At 40.7% G+C, this 19,850-nt stretch overlaps 1 protein-coding gene across 1 annotated transcript; it reads left to right on the top strand.

The window, feature by feature from the left end:
• The first annotated feature begins 3,750 nt into the window (after nt 1-3,750).
• On the top strand, nt 3,751-14,826 carry LOC121924903 (leucine-rich repeat, immunoglobulin-like domain and transmembrane domain-containing protein 2). Its single transcript, XM_042456438.1, is given in 4 exon segments — nt 3,751-3,806; nt 4,642-5,423; nt 14,026-14,171; nt 14,173-14,826. Coding segments are annotated over 3 exon segments (1,569 nt in total). The 5' UTR covers nt 3,751-3,806; nt 4,642-4,654.
• Nucleotides 14,827-19,850: the final 5,024 nt, after the last annotated feature.

Raw genomic sequence — 19,850 nt, 5'->3', positions numbered from 1 at the left:
TATTATTATTATTATTATTATTATTATTATTATTATTATTATTATTAACCTTTATTTATGAAGCGCTGTAGTGTCAACCCTCCAGTGATATCCTCTCTTGCCGCACCATACAGAATCCTTAGTAATGTTTTTGCACTAATGTTACACATAAATTGTAATTTCCCTACATCACTGAATGTAAAGCCAATAGTTGGGACATAAACAACTAGCAAAATTAAAATTATATCTTTAAATTACAATATCATATGCACAGCCCAAAGGTATTTACATGCACATAGTTTCATGTGGTTAAAATGAAAATGTGGTAAGATGTAATGTTTTTGAAGAAAATTTAAAAAGAACATTTCTTTAAAAAATAAAAATTTAAATTTTAAAACTTTTTTTAAACAAATAAACGGAGTCTTTTCCTTTCTCCTCCCATTCCTCACACACAGCATCTGTTCCACTGAGCTCCAGTGTTTTAAAGGGATGCAGTTGGGTACCACAGCCTGTTTCTGCCCAAAGGCAGATGTTTGGGGAGCAGTGGTGTCACCCTCTTAGGGTGTCAATTGGTGCAGCCCACAACCTCTAGTGATGCCCCTTCTCTGGCAAACAAAAACAAACAGCTTCATTTACATATCGCTTCATACTGAACTAAGTGTCTAAGTGGTTTACAACTGTAAGCTAATTGCCCCCAACAAGCTGGGTACTCATTTTAGAGAACTTGGAAGGATGCCAGGCTGAGTCAAGCTTGAGCCTCCTTAGCTGGGATTGAACTCGCAACCTTATGGTTTGTGGCGAGTGGCTGCAGTGCAGGCATTATTCTCCTGTCTTCCCCTCTGGGAGAAGGCTTGAAGCTGATAGCCTTTTTAGATCTTTTTTACCCTGATTTTGGGCTTTGTTTTGACAGAGATTATTATTTGGATTAAGAGAGAGAGAGAGAGAGAGAGAGAGAGAGAGAGAGAGAGGAAGATAAAGAGAGTGTAACCTTCTTTATTTTCCTTGACCTCTAAGTGGTTATCTTGGCAGATGCCTATACCATCAATAACTTTTCTATAACATTTAATCAGTTTTGTAGTTGGTATGATTACTTTCGTGTGCTGTTGCTCTGTCCTGGAATAAACAGAAGCAAGTAAAGATAAAGCAGAGCTAGTGATAGCAAGGGAATGGTGGTCCAGTTAGAGAAATGCCTTCCCTAGATAGGAGGACCCCCTTTGAAAGAGCAGGTTTATAGCTCAAATGGAGGGGGTTTCCCTAGAGTTTTATTAACTGTTTGCCAGCTATTTCTATTACTAAACCCTAGCTAGCCTCATACATGCCTTGGTAATTTACAGATTAAACTACTAAAACACAGTATAACTCAAACTGCCCTTGAAATTATACTGGGCCCTCCACATTTGCTAGTTTTAGGGGTGTAGGACCTCCATGAAAGTAGAAAAATCAGAAATGAAAAACACCTTTTTCAAACCTGAGAGACCACCTCTCTAGGAATCTCTAGGGCTGCATCAACATTGCAGAAATAATCCAGTTTGACTCCATTTTAAGTGCCATCGCTCTATGTTATGGAATTATGGGAATAGTTTGTTGAGTTTGTAGTTTGTTGAATTCTGGGAATTTTAGTTTGTTATTGTCAACAAGCCACAATTCCCAGAATTCCATAGCATTGAGCCATGGCACTTAAAGTGAGGTCAAACCAGATTATTTCTGCAGTGTGGATGAAGTCTAGGTACTTCAGCACAACTCTGTGATCAACAGCTGCTGGAATGTAATCATTGAATTGTACTGGAGGGACTGCAGGTGCCTAAAGAAGTGTTCTCTTTAGGAACCTTTAGGTCCTCCAGTGCAATTTCTGGTGGCTGTTAAGCATAGCGTCATGCTAAAGGATCTAGAGATTCCTAGAGAGAACATATTAATCAAATCTGCACAATTTTGTTCTGAGGTCCAGTTCAAGGCACTGGTTTTGGTTTTAAAATGTGGTCTTGAACATCTCAGGGCATCCTGGATTTTAAGGTCTACCAGTGACATCTTCCTCCTGCTCTTCTTGCTTAAGAAGCTAAGATGCTGCTTTGTTATGGTCAGAGCTGGGAAATATTACCATCTTGGATGACAATTTTCATACCCCCAAAAGCATAGCCAATGGCTATTTTTGCCATATGGGATTCAGGGAGTTGTAGTCCACAAAATGGAACACTTCCCACTTCTGATGAAGAGCAGGGCATTTTCTGGGAATCTGGAGTTATACATTTCCCTAAAACTCTAGAGTTCTTTACTGGTGTGGAGAACTCCCAGCTATTTACTGGGAGGCAGGCAAACAGCTTTTTGCAGCTGTTGTTCCAAAAGACATTTGGAAATCAGATTATATTTGAACTCAATCACTGTCATAATAATTGTACACTGACCCCATCACCTTCCAGTAGCCATAGTTGTGATGAAGCAGAACATGCTGTGAGCTTACACACAAGAGAATAGATAGGGAATGAACACGAGCGCAGGAGCACCTGTCAAGCAGTACCAGAATTACCAAGACAAGACACAACAGCTAAGTGTCAACCAAGATCAAATACACCATATATGACAGGAGTACATATACAACACACCCAATACTCCCAGGGAGGGCAAAATACCCATGATCCATGGGGAAATTCCATCCAGGCCCCTGAAGGTAACCAGCTGAAGTCTGAGGATATGGTAAAATGTAAATGTGAAACAAGGGTTGGTGGGGTGGGTTGCATCAATGGTGTGGCTCCAACTGGCTGGAGCCACATATGCAGGCCTATTTAAGGCCTGGAAGTCCTGCTCTGAATCACATGAGACTTCTCTGAAATCTGTGGTGAGATTTGTCCAGATCTCTCCCTAAACCTTGTGAGGGCCAGCTAGTATCACACGACATGTTTCCATATCCTCCGAGCAATCACTTGGAGGGCAAGCAACAGCACATTGGTGCCAGCCCCAATCCCAACCTGGTGCAAACTGGTGGCTCTTATTTGAATCTGCACTGCATTCAAATTTATAGCTAAATAATGATCCGAATTAGGATTATTGTTGTTTTATTATTGTACTGCCATTGTTGTTAGTATTGTTGCTGCTTACATATGGGTGCTTATATTGTATATGCTATACCGATATTGTATTGAGGGTGAGAGAGAGAACATTTTGCCAAAGGAGTTATAATATATTAGGTACAAAACTCACTGCAGAAATAATCCAGTTTGAGACCACTTTAACATGCTAGGGAATCCTGGGAATTGAAGTTTATTATGGCACTAGATGACTCTGACAGAGAAGGCTAAATATCTCACAAACTACAGTTTCCAGAATTCCCTAGCATTGAACCAGGCCAATTAAGGTGGTCTCAGACTGGATTATTTCTGCTGTGTGTTTTGGGCCATTGTGACATGTGATTTGAAGCAGTGACATCCTGGCTAGACATACATTCTAATTTCCCTGAGTATGTTTTGATTTCATTGGTTGAGTTAAAGCTCACCATTGCTTAGGGACAGGGTCATAGCTACCTAAAGAGAGCTGCCTGTGACTTCCTGGAGCAGCACCATAGCTCATAGCTCAACATGCACATAGCTCATTAAAAACTGGCCCTGCCTTCAGAAGCAGCCACCTCTGCATCAAGAAAGATTACTCTTAATAGGATTTGCTCGTTGGAGGCTGTTGTTATGTCTGTTGCAAGACCAGCAATCTGTTTACTCACAGAAGAATATGGCCCTCGTGCATCACATATTTCTTCTCTTTTTTCTTCTCTTCCTTTATGGGACAAATCTGGCGATTTCATCTTGTGTCACAGGATGCTCCTGTTCCAATGATAACTTTGGAAGGTAAGGATATTGCAAACATCTTGGGAAAGTGCTTAGAGAGGTCTCTGTTTGCTGGCAGTCTCTTTATATTGAGTAGTACCATGTATGGAAATGGTGACACCAGGGACAACTCAGCAAACTTTAATCATGGAATGAATGGGATATATATTAATTCCCGAAGTAAATCACATGCAGACTTACGGGAATGTAAGTTGCAGTAAATATAGTAAAACCTACTTCTGAATAAATATGTATTGGACTGAGCAGCATACTCCATTCCATTGCTTTCAATTGTGCCAAGTACTTCCAGTATTTTAAAAAGTATTCTGTTTGGTTTCAAGTTGATTTTTAGTGTAAAGGTATGGCTACTTTCCTATAACAGTAAGAGCATTAGGATATTATGCTAATAACCATTATAAAGCGCTTTTGCATAGGTTTTATGACTAGTAAGATGAAAATGAATAAAATTCATTGCTACAAAGTTTGTAAAACTCCTCCCTCTAAAAAAATCTACTGACTAGCTATGTTTGTTTGTTGTAGCAAAAATGATGAAGAGTTCTGTGGCACATGAAAAACTAACAAATTTTGTTTATCATTTTGTTAAAGTTTTGTGGATTTCAACCACTTTCGATGAAGCAGACTGCAGCCAATGAAAGCTTAATGTTAAATCACACTTGTTAATCTTTAGGGCATTAGATGACTCTTTTTTTCTGTAAAGAGGAAAGCCACTTTGCAAACAAACAAATAAAAAAAACCCCAAAGTCTACTTTGCAGTCAATCTAGTCTGCTCAATGAATTAAAACTGAATGGACAATCCATAAAAGCAATATGTTAACTTTGCTGATTTACATTCTAGGAGTTTGCTTTGCATGTCTACATCTTTGAGAAAGATCCCAGCAGACATCCCTCAAGATATCAAAAAAATTAGAATAGAAAACTCTCACCTAACAGAACTGCCTCGTGGGTCATTTGTTAATGTTAGTGCCTTGCAATATCTTTGGCTTAACTTTAATAACATCACAGTCATGCATCTAAAAAGCCTGGAGTACCTGAAGAATTTGACTGAGCTGAGATTGCAGGGGAACAAGTTGAGTTCAGTACCATGGACAGCATTCCAAGACACCCAGGCTTTAAAAATACTGGATCTAAAGCACAACAGGCTTGATGTCCTTCCGGAACATGCCCTCCGCTATCTGCCTAACCTGACCTACTTAGACTTATCTTCCAATCAGCTTACTGTCATCTCCAAGGATGTTTTCTATAACTGGCCTGTGTACCAAAAAACCCAGCAGCTGGAGAAGAAGGTGGAAGCTATTTCCAATGCAGTCTTGGCCTTGCACGATAACCCTTGGATATGTGACTGTCGCCTGCGTGGGTTTGTCCACTTCATCAAATCAATCAGCCCACCAATCATTCTGATGAATTCCTATTTAACTTGTTCAAGTCCCAAATTTAGGGCAGGCAAATATTTCCATGAAGTGGAGTTGAATAGCTGCACAAAGCCCTTAGTATCTCTCCTTGAGTCAAATGTGACCGTGCTAGTTGGACTCAATGCTACTTTGACTTGTTTGGTGCAGGCCAGTCCTTCCCCAGTAGTCTGGTGGACCTACACGCTAAAACACCTACGAGGATTTAATGGTAAGCATGATTCATTGGTGAGCTATTTAAGGGCAAACAGTGGTCTCTGTTTTACAGTCATAAAGGCTGACAATCTCTCTACTCTCCCACTCCTGAACTACTAATTAGAGGCTGCTCCATATACCTTTTAAACTGATAAAAGTCCATTGGGTTCAGTGGGAGCAAATATTTTACCTCTTTGGTTGACTGGGTTGCCAATAATGAAAATAAAGGTTGGGAAAGCCTCAAACATAGTCATGAGGCATTACATGATTAGAATCAACACAGTTCCATTACTGATAAAGGACTGTGTTAGAATCATCAGGTGGTTTCATGACCAAACCTTCATAACCAAAAGGTGCAATGAACTCCTGTTACTGAACTGTGAAGATGCATATCAAAGCACCAGGAAGCATGTCCCATTGCCATCAGGCTCTTCTGATGGGTATGGGCCACTTCTGATGCATGTTGGGCTCATTATGTTGTGCTCTGGCATTTCCTAGCCAGCTCTCAGATGCACATCAGTACCCTTTCCACTTTGGGCCATGGCACATCAGTCATTTGCCATTGTGCAATGGATGCCCATAGGGAGTAATGTCACAGCAGCCCCTAAGTGAGTGTGAACACTGCAAAACTGCTCAATTCTACTTTCCACACATGTAGCTGACATAAGTCCCATACTTAATTCCAGCCAGCATATTTAACACTAGGCTACACTGTGGCAGTTAAGCATCATCCAACACAAATGACCCACAACTAACTCTAATGAAAATCAAAGGGAGCCATGTTAATCACAATTAAGCCTGCTTCCATCGCTTTCATAGTTATGGCTACCTTGTACTACATTGTGCCCATTCTACTTAAAAATATTACTGTTCTCCCAAGTTGCAAATTTACTCTCATTGTGCATGTTAGAACTGAATATTAAAATTAGTGCTAGTGTCAATAAAATTGAAACTTAATTATAATTTTTCAGCCATAGTACCTTGGCAAAATTGCTGGGAACTTTCTCAGATAGCTTTCTAGGGGGCTTCCATTTTCTTTAACTTGCTTCAGCCAGTTTTCTTGACAGATCAGAACATATTGGTTCAGCTACTTCCAAGTTTATCTGAAGAGAAAAATACAATAAAAATATAATAATAAAAATTGTAAAATAGATAAACAAATTCAATAAGCAATGCATGCTAGATTTTCCCATAGGATTTTCTGGCAATTATCAGGTCACTCAGATGGTTGCTACTAGAAACATTAAACTTGGTTGGATACATAGACAACAGAGCAGGGCTGGGGAACATGTGGTCTTCCTGATATTTTTGGGCTGCAATTCCCAATATTTAACATCACTGTCTATGATGGCTAGGAATGATGGGAGTTGCAAACTAATCACATCTGGAGGGTGATACAATTTCACCTTTGTGATAATATTTGCTTGCTTTCTTCATAACATCCACCTTGATCATCAGTTATCATATATAGTGACCATGATACAGCCCTAGCCAGAATAGCCAGTGGTGTGGAATGATGGCAGCTGTGGTCCAAGAACATCTAGAGGATTACCTGTTCCCCAGTCCTGCCTCACAGGGAATAAAGGAAGTTTGTAGTATAATGGGAGGAGCTCCATACTATTTTTGCTTTATGCAGGAGAAGTTGCCAAGCTGTATGAATTATTGTTGCTCTCCTGATTTAAAATCCTATTGACCCAAGAGGGGGGAAAAAACCTTAACTTACAAATTTTGAAGAAGATATATTTATTTCTTCAGCCAACCAGGGCAGTGTATAATGGATAAAAAAATTAAGTGCACAAATAAAATATTTTAAAAACAGACTTAAAACAACTATTTCAAAATAGTTTTAGATACTATTACCAGTTATACTATGCTCTTTAGATACTAGATACCATCACTGCCTAGTTATCTCTAGATCGGAGTGAGCAAATGTGATCCACAGGCTGGGAGAAACCACCCAAAATACCCCTCTCACTTGTTCTCACTAGACAGACCTATGAGGATGGTGGGACCATGAGGAAGCCTTTCTCTGAAGATCTTAAGACTTAGGCAGACTCTCTCTCTCTCTCTCTCTCTCTCTCTCACACACACACACACACACACACACACACACACATATATATATATATACTGTTTTTCCCCAAAGCGGGACCCAAGGTGGCTAAGTACACATATTAAACACATTAAAACAACAATTAAAATCATAGAATTAAAATCGAAAAATATAAAAAATTACAAATATAAAATTTAAAACATACAAACTTAAAAATAGTAATATAGTACCAACCCCTTCATCCCCAATAAAACAAGCCTGCCAGATCTTAAAAGGCTTGCTTAAACATGTGTTCGCCTACCTGTGAAAGGCCAGCAGTGAGGGAGTCAGCCTAGTCTCCCGTGGAAGGGAGTTCCACAGGATGGGAGCAGCCACTGGGAGATACAGTCTTTCAGACAGTCTAGTACAAAACCATGCAAGGCTTTAGAGGTCATAAGCAGCATTTTGAAATGTGCTTCAAAACAAACCAGTAGTCAATGAAGCTGTTTCAACAAGTGAGTTTGATGTTCCCTGTAACTGATCCTGATAAAAATGTCCATGAACAAATCTGGTTTCTTCATAAAATAACAGACATGTCAGAATACAGGATTTACAAAGGCTGCAGTCCTGATCTCAGCAGCTGACCAAGTGTACTGCACATTTTAAGGCTCCATCCCATCATTGCCGCCCCATTCACACAAACCATAATGAGGTGTAATGATGCTGGGAAGATCCCATCCAGCACAAGAGGTCCTCAAACCATAAGGAGGCTTCTGTGTCCCCATTTGCTTGTGCAAGGGCCTACAAGCCTGAATTGAATCCATTAAAAAAAATTGGTTCTCAACATCCCATTAATTACTCTGCTGCTAATGGAATACTTATTAATCAGACTCAGGGGAGGTATGCATCACTAATGAAGACATAATAAAATCAGGTTGAAGAATGTGTTCCTCTGAGAGCCAAACATTAACATGACATGGAAGTGGGGAAGAGAATAAATAGAAATACAAACAATATGGGCTCTTAACATTTTAGCCTTCTTTTAAATCCAGTTTTCCTAAACCTCTGCCTTGATTTGTTCAATTCTGGATTTATGTAATTATTTCTGCATTGCTTGTAACATGCTGTTGCCCTCTAGTATGTTGATGGTGTGATATTATGAGTCTTTTCAGCGACAAAGCATAAGAGCTAGCAGCCCAAAGGCAAAAAGTAGAAAGAGCTCTCTCCATAACAAACTCTGTTGCTCTACATTACTCATGAAACTCCCGGGGCTCATTGTCTATACAGACCAGTGGCAGCTGGTGATTTTCATATCAGTGGCACAGTACATATGCTCCAAGATTTCATCTAGGATTTAAAGGCACTAAAGCCTGTTCCTACATAAGTTCAGTCCTTGAACAGCAATTTTAAAGTTAGCCAAAACTTGGTCTAGATTCAGTACTCCACTGACATAGGAGCCACCAGGAGCAGACACATGCCTCTGGCTCTTTACCCTTCCTGACATGAAAGAAGGAGGAGTCAAAGGTGCCAGTGAAATCCTTTTGTCTTGACGTGGATAGAGGTGGATAGAGTTGTCAGTACTGTGGTCTCCTTTTGTCCTACTCCATGGAAATACCTGGCAGCAGGGGCAGGGCAGGCAGCTTCTGAAAACCCTGAGTAGCTGGAAACCCAGAAGCCTAACTTTGAGCAAACCAGTCTATCTACATCTATGTTTCTCTTCTGGAACTATGTAATAAAAGTGGGCTTAGATCTTGCAACAGATGTGCAGGAGCAGCTCTGTAGTACTGCCACCTCTGGATGGTAGCTTTGATATAATAATAATAATAATAATAATAATAATAATAATAATAATAATAATAATGATTTATTTATAGCCCGCCCAATCACAAGGAATCCAGGCGAGTTACAACAGTAAAAATAAAGATAATAAAATAAAATACAATAAATAAATAAATAAAATACAATAAAATTCAAGAGAGCGAAGTGAGTACATTCACAGTTAGGCCTGATGGAAGTTGGGCCTCTCTTTTTAATTTCCTCCCAGGTCTGATGATGATGTCATGGAGGGAGGGCTCTTCTTCTTGAGGCAAGGATTTTATTTTAATTAATTTTAATTTAATTCTTCTCATTAAATTTAAGAGAAGAATTGGTGGACAGAGTGACATAAGTCACAGTAAATGGGGAGTAGAACTAGGTAGGGAAGGCCTGCCGGAAGAGATCTGTCTTAAGAGCCTTCTTAAAGGCTGTAAGAGTAGAAATGTCACGGATCTCCTTCGGCTGGTCATTCCATAGCTTCGGAGCTGCAATGGAAAAGGCCCTCTGGGTGACTGAAGTTAGCCTAGATTTTATTGGCTGAAGTAGATTCTTCCCCGAGGACCTTAGAGTGCGGGACGGACAGTATGGAAGTAGGCGATCTCTTAAGTATTCTGGACCCAAGCCATGTAGGGCTTTGAAGGTAATCACCAACACCTTGTACCTTGCCCGGAAACTAATTGGCAGCCAGTGAAGGGATTTCAAAACCGGAGTTATGTGATTGGTACGATGAGTACCTGTAATTAACCTGGCTGCCATATTTTGTACAAGTTGAAGTTTCTGAACTTGGCACAAGGGTAGCCCCATGTAGAGCGCATTACAGAAGTCCAATCGAGAGGTGACCAGCGCATGTACGACTGTTTCAAGGTCTCCCTGCTCCAGGAAGGGGCGCAGCTGGCGTATCAGCCGAAGCTGACAACAAGTGCTCCTGACTATCGCATCTACCTGAGCTGTCAGATGAAGCGACAAGTCAAGGAGTACCCCCAAGCTGCGGACAGAGTCTTTCAGGGGAAGTGTGACCCCATCCAGAACTGGCTGACATAATTCCATACCTGGGCTTGGGTTTCCTATAACAAGTACCTCTGTCTTACCTGGATTCAGCTTGAGTCGGTTTTCCCTCATCCAGTCCATTACCGCCTCAAGACAGGCATTCAGAGGAGAGATGCCATCCATAGACACTGCATCAGTTTGAGACATAGAGAAATATATTTGGGTGTCATCAGCGTACTGATAACATCATGCCCCATGTCTCCGGATGATTTTTCCCAGCGGCTTCATGTAAATGTTAAACAGCATAGGAGACAATATTGCACCCTGAGGTACACCAAATTTTATCTCTCTTTTAGAAGAGCAACTGTCTCCTAGTGCCACCATCTGGAATCTGCCTGAGAGGTAGGACCGGAACCACTGTAGAACAGTGCCTCCGATACCTAACTCTCTCAGGCATTCCAGAAGGATACCATGGTCGATGGTATCGAAGGCCGCTGAGAGGTCTAAGAGCACTAGCAGGGTCACACTTCCCCTGTTGATGCCTAGACGGAGATCATTGACTAAGGCGACCAAGGCCGTCTCAACTCCGTATCCCGCCCTGAATCCGGTTTGAAATGGGTCCAGATAATCAGCTTCATCCAAGACTGCCTGTAGTTGATTGGCGACCGCCCTCTCAATCACCTTGCTCAAGAATGGCAACAACGAGACTGGCCTATAGTTATTTCTATCCAGAGGGTCCAGGGAGGGCTTTTTTAAGAGTGGTCTGACCACTGCCTCCTTAAGACAAGAAGGCAGGGTACCCTCCCTGAAGGATGCATTGATATCCAAGAGGTGCTGCGCTGGTTTCTTGCTGGCTGGAGGAAATAAGCTGGGGAGGCAATCAAGCAGATGGGAAATAAAATTGCTGTCCTAAATGGCCCGTGACTGACTAGTGAATAGTTTCTAGCACAATGTCCAAAAGGGAGACATATCTGAATTTTATATATATATATATATATATATATATATATATATATATATATATATCCCTGCATTACATATACATATGGATCCTAGCTATTAACTCATTAAACAATCCCATTAGACTATAAACAAGCTCATTAGACTATAGCCCTACATTACATATACATATGGAGCCTAGCTATTAACTCTTTTAACAAGCTCATTAGACTATAAACAAAATAAAATATCTAGGCCTAAATCTGGATGTTAGTCCTAAAGAGCAGGACCACTGAATCAGTGGGGACATGGTAAGCCAACACTTATATAACCTCCACTGGTTATTATCCTACCTTTATATTCTTCACAGGGACCATTTTGCACAGTGTAAGATTCCTATTACTCGGGAGAATGACAGGATTGTAATTTTCAAGGAGATAGCTTTGTTAATCTACATCAACATCAAAAGGAAAAGGAGGGGAAGGGTTTTAGCAACACTTTAGGAATAACTGATATATTCCAGCCTAAGCTTTCATGAACTCCAGTTCACTTCTTCAGAGGCAAGGAATAAAGTATCTCTAGACAGATATAAACACAAAAGTATGCATGTGAGAACAAGAGCAAGAGTCAGAGAAAGAGAAATACAAAGTTGCTGATATGTTGATAGGATAAAACTCCAGTGTTGGAGAGCATCTACACTGTAGAAACAATGCATTTTGACACCACTTTAAGTGCTGTAGCTCCATCTTATGGAATCCTGGGATGTGTAGTTTGACAAGTCTTTAGCCTTCTCTACCAAAGAGTGCTGGTGCCTCACAAAACTATAAATCTCAGGATTCTGTAGAGTGGAGTTATGGCAGTTGAAGCAGTTGATGGCTGTAAAGAATAGGATTGGGATTGTCACCAAACATTGCTAAAGAAAATTTTGTAGATTCTTTGCAGGCCAAAATATATTTTTTAATATTTTTAATTAGATTTAAAAAACAAAACAAAACACTACGTAGAATCATAAAATACCATAACATGCGTTGCCAAAACAATTTTCACCACAACCTATGTCATCTCCTACTTTACACAAACATATAGTTTCAGGCAAAAATATTTGATGCAATTGTGGGTTAAGGAACAAGAGGATGAGGGAAATCTCATTGGAATGTGTTCTGCAAAGCAACACTTGTAGCAAGGGGAACTTGATGACATTGGTGTCTTACCCTTTTCTCTAAGGAGCTGAGCTGGGAATGTTACTTTTAAGAATGACTATAGTGACATGTTGCTATTACCTATAACTAAGCATTGGTATGATGATACTCAGGGGGCCAGAGCATCACCCTTCTTCTGTTCAGCAATGGCTTTAATATGTCGTTACATTCATTAATGTTAAAAGTTAAGTTTTCAAGTCCAATCAAGGCATTCTGAATGGAATGGGTGGTACAATCCAACTGTATCCCCACAACAACGTTGTGAGTCAGGATGAGAGTGAAGAGTTGTGTTGAATGGCACAAAGTTTTGCTTAATGCAGTATCAAGAAGAGGAATAGTAAGGAAATATGGAGTAGCTAACCCAAAAGGTCCGTCACACCAAATTAACGTGGGAAATGTATACCTACTTTGTCTTATTGACTTTGAGGCAGTACAGACTGGCACTTTGTGCCGGCCTGACTGCATAGTAGGGCCAAAGAAGGGCTGAGCGTTCACACTCTCCAAGCCCTTCTTCCTCCACTGGAGTGCCATTTTGGCGTGTGCCTGTTTACATGGGGCACGCCATGATGACCTCCCTTGTGCTCAGCGCCCAAACAATGCTGCGCACAAGGGGCATCATAATGTCATGCCGTGGCAGTTATGGCACCCCTTCTATGGTGCAAAAAGAAGCCTACTTTCAGGGAAGAAAGGGGCAGTGTTTCTCTGCCCCTTCCTGCCAATCTGTACAGCCCGTCTCTATGGCATAACAGATGTAAGAACTAAAGAACTATTGTGACAATAATCATGATGACATACAGGATATACTGTTACCCAGGGGCCTTCTCTTGTAAAACATCTGAAGAATTTCAAGGAAAGTTAAAATTGCCTCAGATTTGTAGGAAAGCTAAAACTGTATTGCAAAAACAAGAACTGAGAAAAAACTAAGAAGGAAACAAAACACTCTCCCATGATTTGGATGAGACTATTGAAATAAAGATAAACAATATTATAGGACATTTAGGGGCCATTCATACTATGAAATAACCTGGTGGTGAACCTGGGTTCTTTTGATGGCATTCATACTTGCCTCAACTGCAGTTAGTGCAGTTTGTGGGGGGTGGGGGGACGGGAGGGCGGTGTGAAAACACCCACTTAACCTGGTGCATTTAGCACTGCATACCTTACTGGATCTTTTTGTGGGTCCAGCAAAGATCCAGATCTTCAGTAGTCAGAATGCCGGTATTGAATTGATCTGGATTGCATGGGACCCAGTTTCCTTCCTTCCTTCCTCCTCCTTTTCCTCCCGCCACTCCTGCCTCTGCTTCCGCTCTTCCTCCTCCTCCTCTTCCTATTCCCCCTGCCACCTCCACCTCTGCTCTTCCCACGCCCTGCCACTCCTCCTCCTCCTCCTCCTCCTCCTCTCTCCTCTTTCCACCATCGCTCTTCCCCCCAATTACCAAGTGTGAATGGCAATAGGGGTAAAAATGCCATAAAAAAATCAATTGTGGTAAACATAGTGATAACTTTGGTTCAGTTTCACATTCCTGAATATATCCGGATCTCGTTGGTACAAAAACATGAGTGTAAATGAGCCCCTAGATTACTGCTGTTGATGAAAGAAAAATTTGACATGCCTGAATTTTTTTCTGTTTTTTTCCCCCTTCTAGTTTCCACTACCCATATCAGTGAGGATACAATTAAGTCAGAATTGGTTATTCCTTCAGCTCATCTTGTAGATGAAGGAAATTACACCTGCACAGCTGCCAACTTTCTTGGCAACTCCTCAGTCACAATGATCCTGAAAGTCCAGGCCCCCCCGCATGGTGGCCTCTTCCTTCTCTTCTTCCATCTCAGAGGAAAATTCATACATTGATGTGAGGATTGCCAAGCAGACCGTCTATGGGATCACTCTGGAGTGGTATACCGTGACTGAGAATCCAGGGGAAACCTGGTATACTCTCCATTTTGGGAAGTATGATGACACCAAGAAGGACATGATTTATATTGGACCTGGAATCAATAGCTACTCAGTCAATGATTTGCTCCCTGCCACCAAGTATGAAGTCTGTGTTACTCTGAGGAATCAGACGCCTCAAAAAGGGCAGTGCATTGTGTTTGTGACAGGAAGTGACATCAGTCAACTAGAACAGAGAGAGAAACTCATCCACATCATTATCATTGTATGCGCTATGGTCTTGGCTGTCCCTGCTGGGATGTATGCCTGCACCACAGAGACGAGATTCAATTGCATGCAGAAATGTGCTGACCTCTGTCGCAAGAACAGGAGAGGGCAAAACCTGAAAGGAGTCAACAAAGAAAGCACTTTTGACAGCTTGCCAACAGGCAGTGAAGAGGGGCTCTGCCGACGAGACTCCAGTGAAGACAAGAGAAAGCTAAAAACTAGTGAAGACAAGGAGAAGGCCAACAAGCAGAAACCTGAGCACAGAAATAGTGCTGATCTCTATTAACCTGTCTCTAAGCACAATCCTGCATTAAATAAGAAAGAAAGAATATGTAGGGAGATGTGGACAGAAGTACCCCCACACATGTGGACAGTAGGTCTTTATGTTACACCAGAGTCAATGAGTGGCTAGTATAGACAACTGAACTTTTGTTTTCAAATGATTATAGAGCCATCAATACTTGCAATGGGCAGATAGGCAAGAGAATAATACACAGTGGCCTGTTACAGACTGTCAAAATAAAGCTGCTTCGGGTCTCTTTGGAAGTATGCTATTTAAATGATGCACGCATCCTAAGAATCTGGAAGCTGCACCAAAGCTGCACTCCAGTGCTTAGGAATGGAGTATGGCTTTGGCGCGACCTCTGGACCCATGTATCATTTAAATAGCATACCTCCAAAGAGACCCAAAGCAGCTTTATTTTGGCAGTCTGTAATAGGCCAGTGTATATTGTTTCCAATGGGAACATCATGCCTCTTTCAACCATTTAGCTGTCATTTATGATGTATAAAGCAATGAATAGATGTATAGAATTGTGTTGCTTATAAAATAATTGGAAGAGTTTGAATTATCAAAATGTGCCTAGAGGATTCATATCTAGGTCCATCCACCATTTAGATTGCTAGGCTGTTAAGGCCCTTCGCCAACACTACTGTTCCCATTGTAACTGTTTGCTTTTGGGTCTTGATGAGGAACTTTAGCAAAACCATCAGATATTAGCCCTGGTAAAGATAAGAGTCATTTACTCAACTCTATTTAAGAGGAGCAAAAATAAGGGAATGAAGGAAAATAAAGTACTGTTTTGTATAGGATTGGCCCATAAATATAAGACTGAAACAGTAAAAACAAACAAAACCCAGAAGCAAATAGTTTTTTAAAAAGTATAAGTTGTGCTTTTGGAGGGGTCATCATATCTTTCCCAAATGCAAGTGTAGTCACTTGGGCTCTGGAACTAAACATGCACCTCTTTTTGCATCAGAAGAGGTATCAATCAGTTTAAGTGGGGTCATATGAGCATTTTGATATATTTCCACAGTAAAGTCACATGAAGAAGTCTAATTTCCTCTCAGTAATATTATAGGCAGTTTCTAAAAGGGGAGGGAAAATCATGGAGGAAATAACAAGGCTATCTAAGCCTTTCTCAGATATAGGCTACTTCTAAACACAGCTTGCAAAAAATAATTTTTGGAGGTGACAACAATTCCCAGAATCATCTTGCTAGCATGGCCTTGTTGGTTGAGAAATTTTTGGGAGCTGTGATCCCAAAATTAATTTTGCCAAGTTCTACTTTAAATACTAGTTGCTTGGGATAGAAAAGCTAGAAAGGTGGATGTCTTCTTGCCTAAGAGAAGCACCACCTGGGATACTTTTTGGCAGTTGTTAGGAAAAGTATTTGCTCTTGGTTTGGTGGAGAAGGGATCTTCATAGATGCTTACAGGTGTCCTTTGCTAGATCAAAGTAGCCATTTATAAGTAGGTATACTTGGTTTAGGTAGTCTAGTGAGCCTCCACTAATAACTTAAAAAACAACATTAAAAAAAATCTAGACCAAAACCATGAGTATCGATTTCCTTAAGCGCCAAATTAAATGATGGTGCTGACATCAAAATCACTAGCCTTTACAAAGCTTACGGTACAGGCAAAGATCTTGAGCAAAAATGAAAGTACAGGTTGAGTCTCCCTTATTTGGATTCCAAAATCCAAAACATTTCAAAATCTAAAATTGTTCACCTGGTTGGCTGGGATAGGGTCACCTTTGCTTTCTGATGGTTCAAATCACACCAACTGTGTTTCATGCACAAAATTATTAAAATATTGTAAATAAAAATTCCCTTCAGGCTATGTGTATAAAGTAAATACAAAACATGAACAAATTTCATGTTTAAACTTGGATCCCATCTCCAAGCTATATCAGTATGTATATGCAAAGATTCCAAAATCTGAGAAACTGAAATCCAAATTACACCTGGTCCCAAGCATTTTGGTTAAGGGAGACTCAATCTGTGTATTCATTTTGTTGAAACCTATGCAACTTTGCTGTTGTTTAGAAATAATATGAGTACATTTGCAATACAATAGGCATACAACTTGCAAAAACTATATATATTTATGAGTATTCCTCACAGTACACAATCCTTGTAAGGAACATCTAGAGATAGCCATGTTGGTCATATAGCTAATCCAATAGCATCCAAACAATGATACCACTGGGCCAACCAAACTGTTGCAAGCTTTCAAGACCACACTGGCTTCTTCATCAGGCAAACTGGAGAAAACAATTGAACATGTTAATCATAAGCCTGCAATTTCTGTGTCTTGTCTTACTTACTTTAGACGGTAGGAAGGGCTATCTGTAGGCTGGCACTTCTCCCTTTGGCCAAGCGGTCATTGGGAGATTTTTAAAGTCAAGGAAATTTAATGTCCATTTGCAACTGAAAGAAGATATTTCTTTGGAATCTAGCATGTCTCCTTACTTTATGAAGCCACACGTTCCTGTGTAGGTAGAGGACACTGAATTTCTCAGGAAGTCTTCATGTTTTGCATCAGGAAAACTTTAGGAAGAGCATGCCAATCATTCTCAATATGAGAAAAAATTGCTTTACCTTTGTTGGAGGCAGAAGCCCCAGATAGCAAGGTCCCAGTGAGCTGCTCCCTCTTTGTGATTCCCCTGTGATAGCTAAAATGTGATATCTTTTTCTTTCCTTGTAAGGAAAAGAAACAATATTTACTTATGGATTTCCCTGCACAGAAAAAAGCAGGCAGCTGGATTTTTTTTGCCAGAGAAATCGCTTGCACAGAAAGGGGTAGAGTCCCTATCTACCCCAAAACTTTACTGTCAGATTCATAGCTTCTTCCATCCCAAACCTGCACTAAAGTGATAAAGTGACATTGATGGGAAAATGCAACATTTCTTGCTCTTTTAAAAGATGTATTAATCAATTTTCCCTTCATAAATGCCCAAGGAAATTTATAATAAAAAAACTATTAAAATACAAAGAGGTAACAACCAAAACTCAAGAAATTTCAGTAACAGCAAAACATCAGAACTGAAAAGATTTTTAAAATGGCACGTCTTTGTAATTATGGTTGTGGAAGCCATTTATGTCACACAGAATGGCAATGAGCTTCAGCCTTGAGAAGGTGCAATAATAATAATAATAATAATAATAATAATAATAATAATTTATTTGTATACCGCCCTCTGGCAAACCAATCCGGGCGGTTAACAACAGTAAAATATAAAATATGACAATTAAAAACACTTTATCCCTCCCCCCCTTAAGACAGTATTAAACAGTATAACATATTAAAACACAATGTCAATGCATAAAAACAACAATTAAAAACTAAAAACCCTGATATCCCTCTGTTGATCCTCGACCATCACTAAGATGGGGCCACGGGAGGAATGAGGGAATCAGGAACCTGGGCCGGGATGGTTAATCTGGAAAGGCCTGCCGGAAGAGATCCGTCTTGACCGCTTTTTTAAAGCTGTCTAATGATGTTATCTGACGGATCTCATCCGGCAGGTCGTTCCAGAGTTTGGGGGCGACAGCAGAGAATGCCCTCTGGGAGGTCGCCGCAAGCCTAGATTTTAGAGGCTGTAGTAAGTTCCTCCCAGAGGACCGGAGAGCACGGGGAGGATTTTACGGGAGGAGGCGGTCCCTAAGATAGCTTGGACCCAAGCCATTTAGGGCTTTAAAGGTGATAACCAACACCTTGTACTGGGCCCGGAAGCTGATAGGCAGCCAGTGGAGGGACCTCAAAACCGGAGTAATGTGGTCCCTCCTAGATGTTCCTGAGACAAGCCTGTCTGCCATATTTTGAACCAGCTGTAATTTCCGAGTCAAGCACAGGGGTAGCCCCATGTAGAGTGCATTACAGAAGTCAAGGCGTGAGGTTACCAGCGCGTGCACAACCGTCTCGAGATCCCTTACTTCCAGAAAAGGGCGCAGCTGGCGTATCAGCCGAAGCTGATAACAGGCACTCCTGACCGTCGCATTTACCTTATTTGTCATCAGGAGCAACGAGTCAAGGAGCATCCCCAGACTGCGAACAGTTGCTGGAGGAGAGTGTGACCCCATCCAGGACTGGAGGTTGCAACCCAATTCTTGGTTTTGGGGCCGCTACCATGAGCACGTCCGTCTTGTCTAGATTCAGTTTCAATCTGTTTTTCCTCAGGTGTGCAAATTTTGGTCTCCCCTTGCCCAAATGCATTCTTATCTATTACAACACATTGATATAAATTCATCTATGACTCTCATCTCAGAGCTTCTAGTTAGACTAGCTACCCTAAGAACTTTCTTTGCTCATCTAACAATGACGATTTCCATACATTAGTCTCTTGATTGCTAACTATGATTATTTCATCACATTTTACCTTTTCAATAACAAGAGTATGCATTGTAGCAGGAGTTCTTATTAGCTGTAAACCCATGCTTTAAAATTAAACACACAATTTTCCAGAAGTTCCTGTGCTTATTTTGTGTTGTGACATCTTTATTTGTTTTACACATATATCTGGAGGTCAACTGGTGAATGTATTTATTAAAAGCACGCCACAGTAAAATGAAAATTTTCTAGCCATAATGCTTCAAAGGGTACAAAGGCCATCTGTCGGTGAAGGGCTGTTGGGTGAGAACAACAACTTGAAAGGTTCAGAGACCTCATTTGCAGATCCAGTGCAAAATGGTGTGTTGCCTAAGGCAGGGAAGCATACAGCACCTGGTTGCCACATCAACATGCTTAGTGCCTAAGAACAGACAAGTTATTTTTTCACCTGAGACAGAAGGTTGGAGAAACACTTCTCCCTGTCCTTGGCTGTAAAAACACAAACATACTAAGTTAAATAACTAACAATACACTGCTCTTTCATGACACCCCAAAGTGGGGGATAGAAGCCTGTGTGAGTCCTTTCTGAGATTTCAGTGAGAATGAGCTTGTCTATAGGAGCAAGGAATGGGAAGTAGATGGTGTCTTCAGGCACCTTTCTGGCTACAGTTAGGCTCAAACTGAGATGCAGACTATGTA

This window comes from Sceloporus undulatus, chromosome 3, assembly GCF_019175285.1.
Source record: "Sceloporus undulatus isolate JIND9_A2432 ecotype Alabama chromosome 3, SceUnd_v1.1, whole genome shotgun sequence".
Taxonomy (NCBI): domain Eukaryota; kingdom Metazoa; phylum Chordata; class Lepidosauria; order Squamata; family Phrynosomatidae; genus Sceloporus; species Sceloporus undulatus.
Note: the sequence above shows the minus strand (reverse complement) of the source record. Positions and strands in the feature narration are given on the sequence as shown.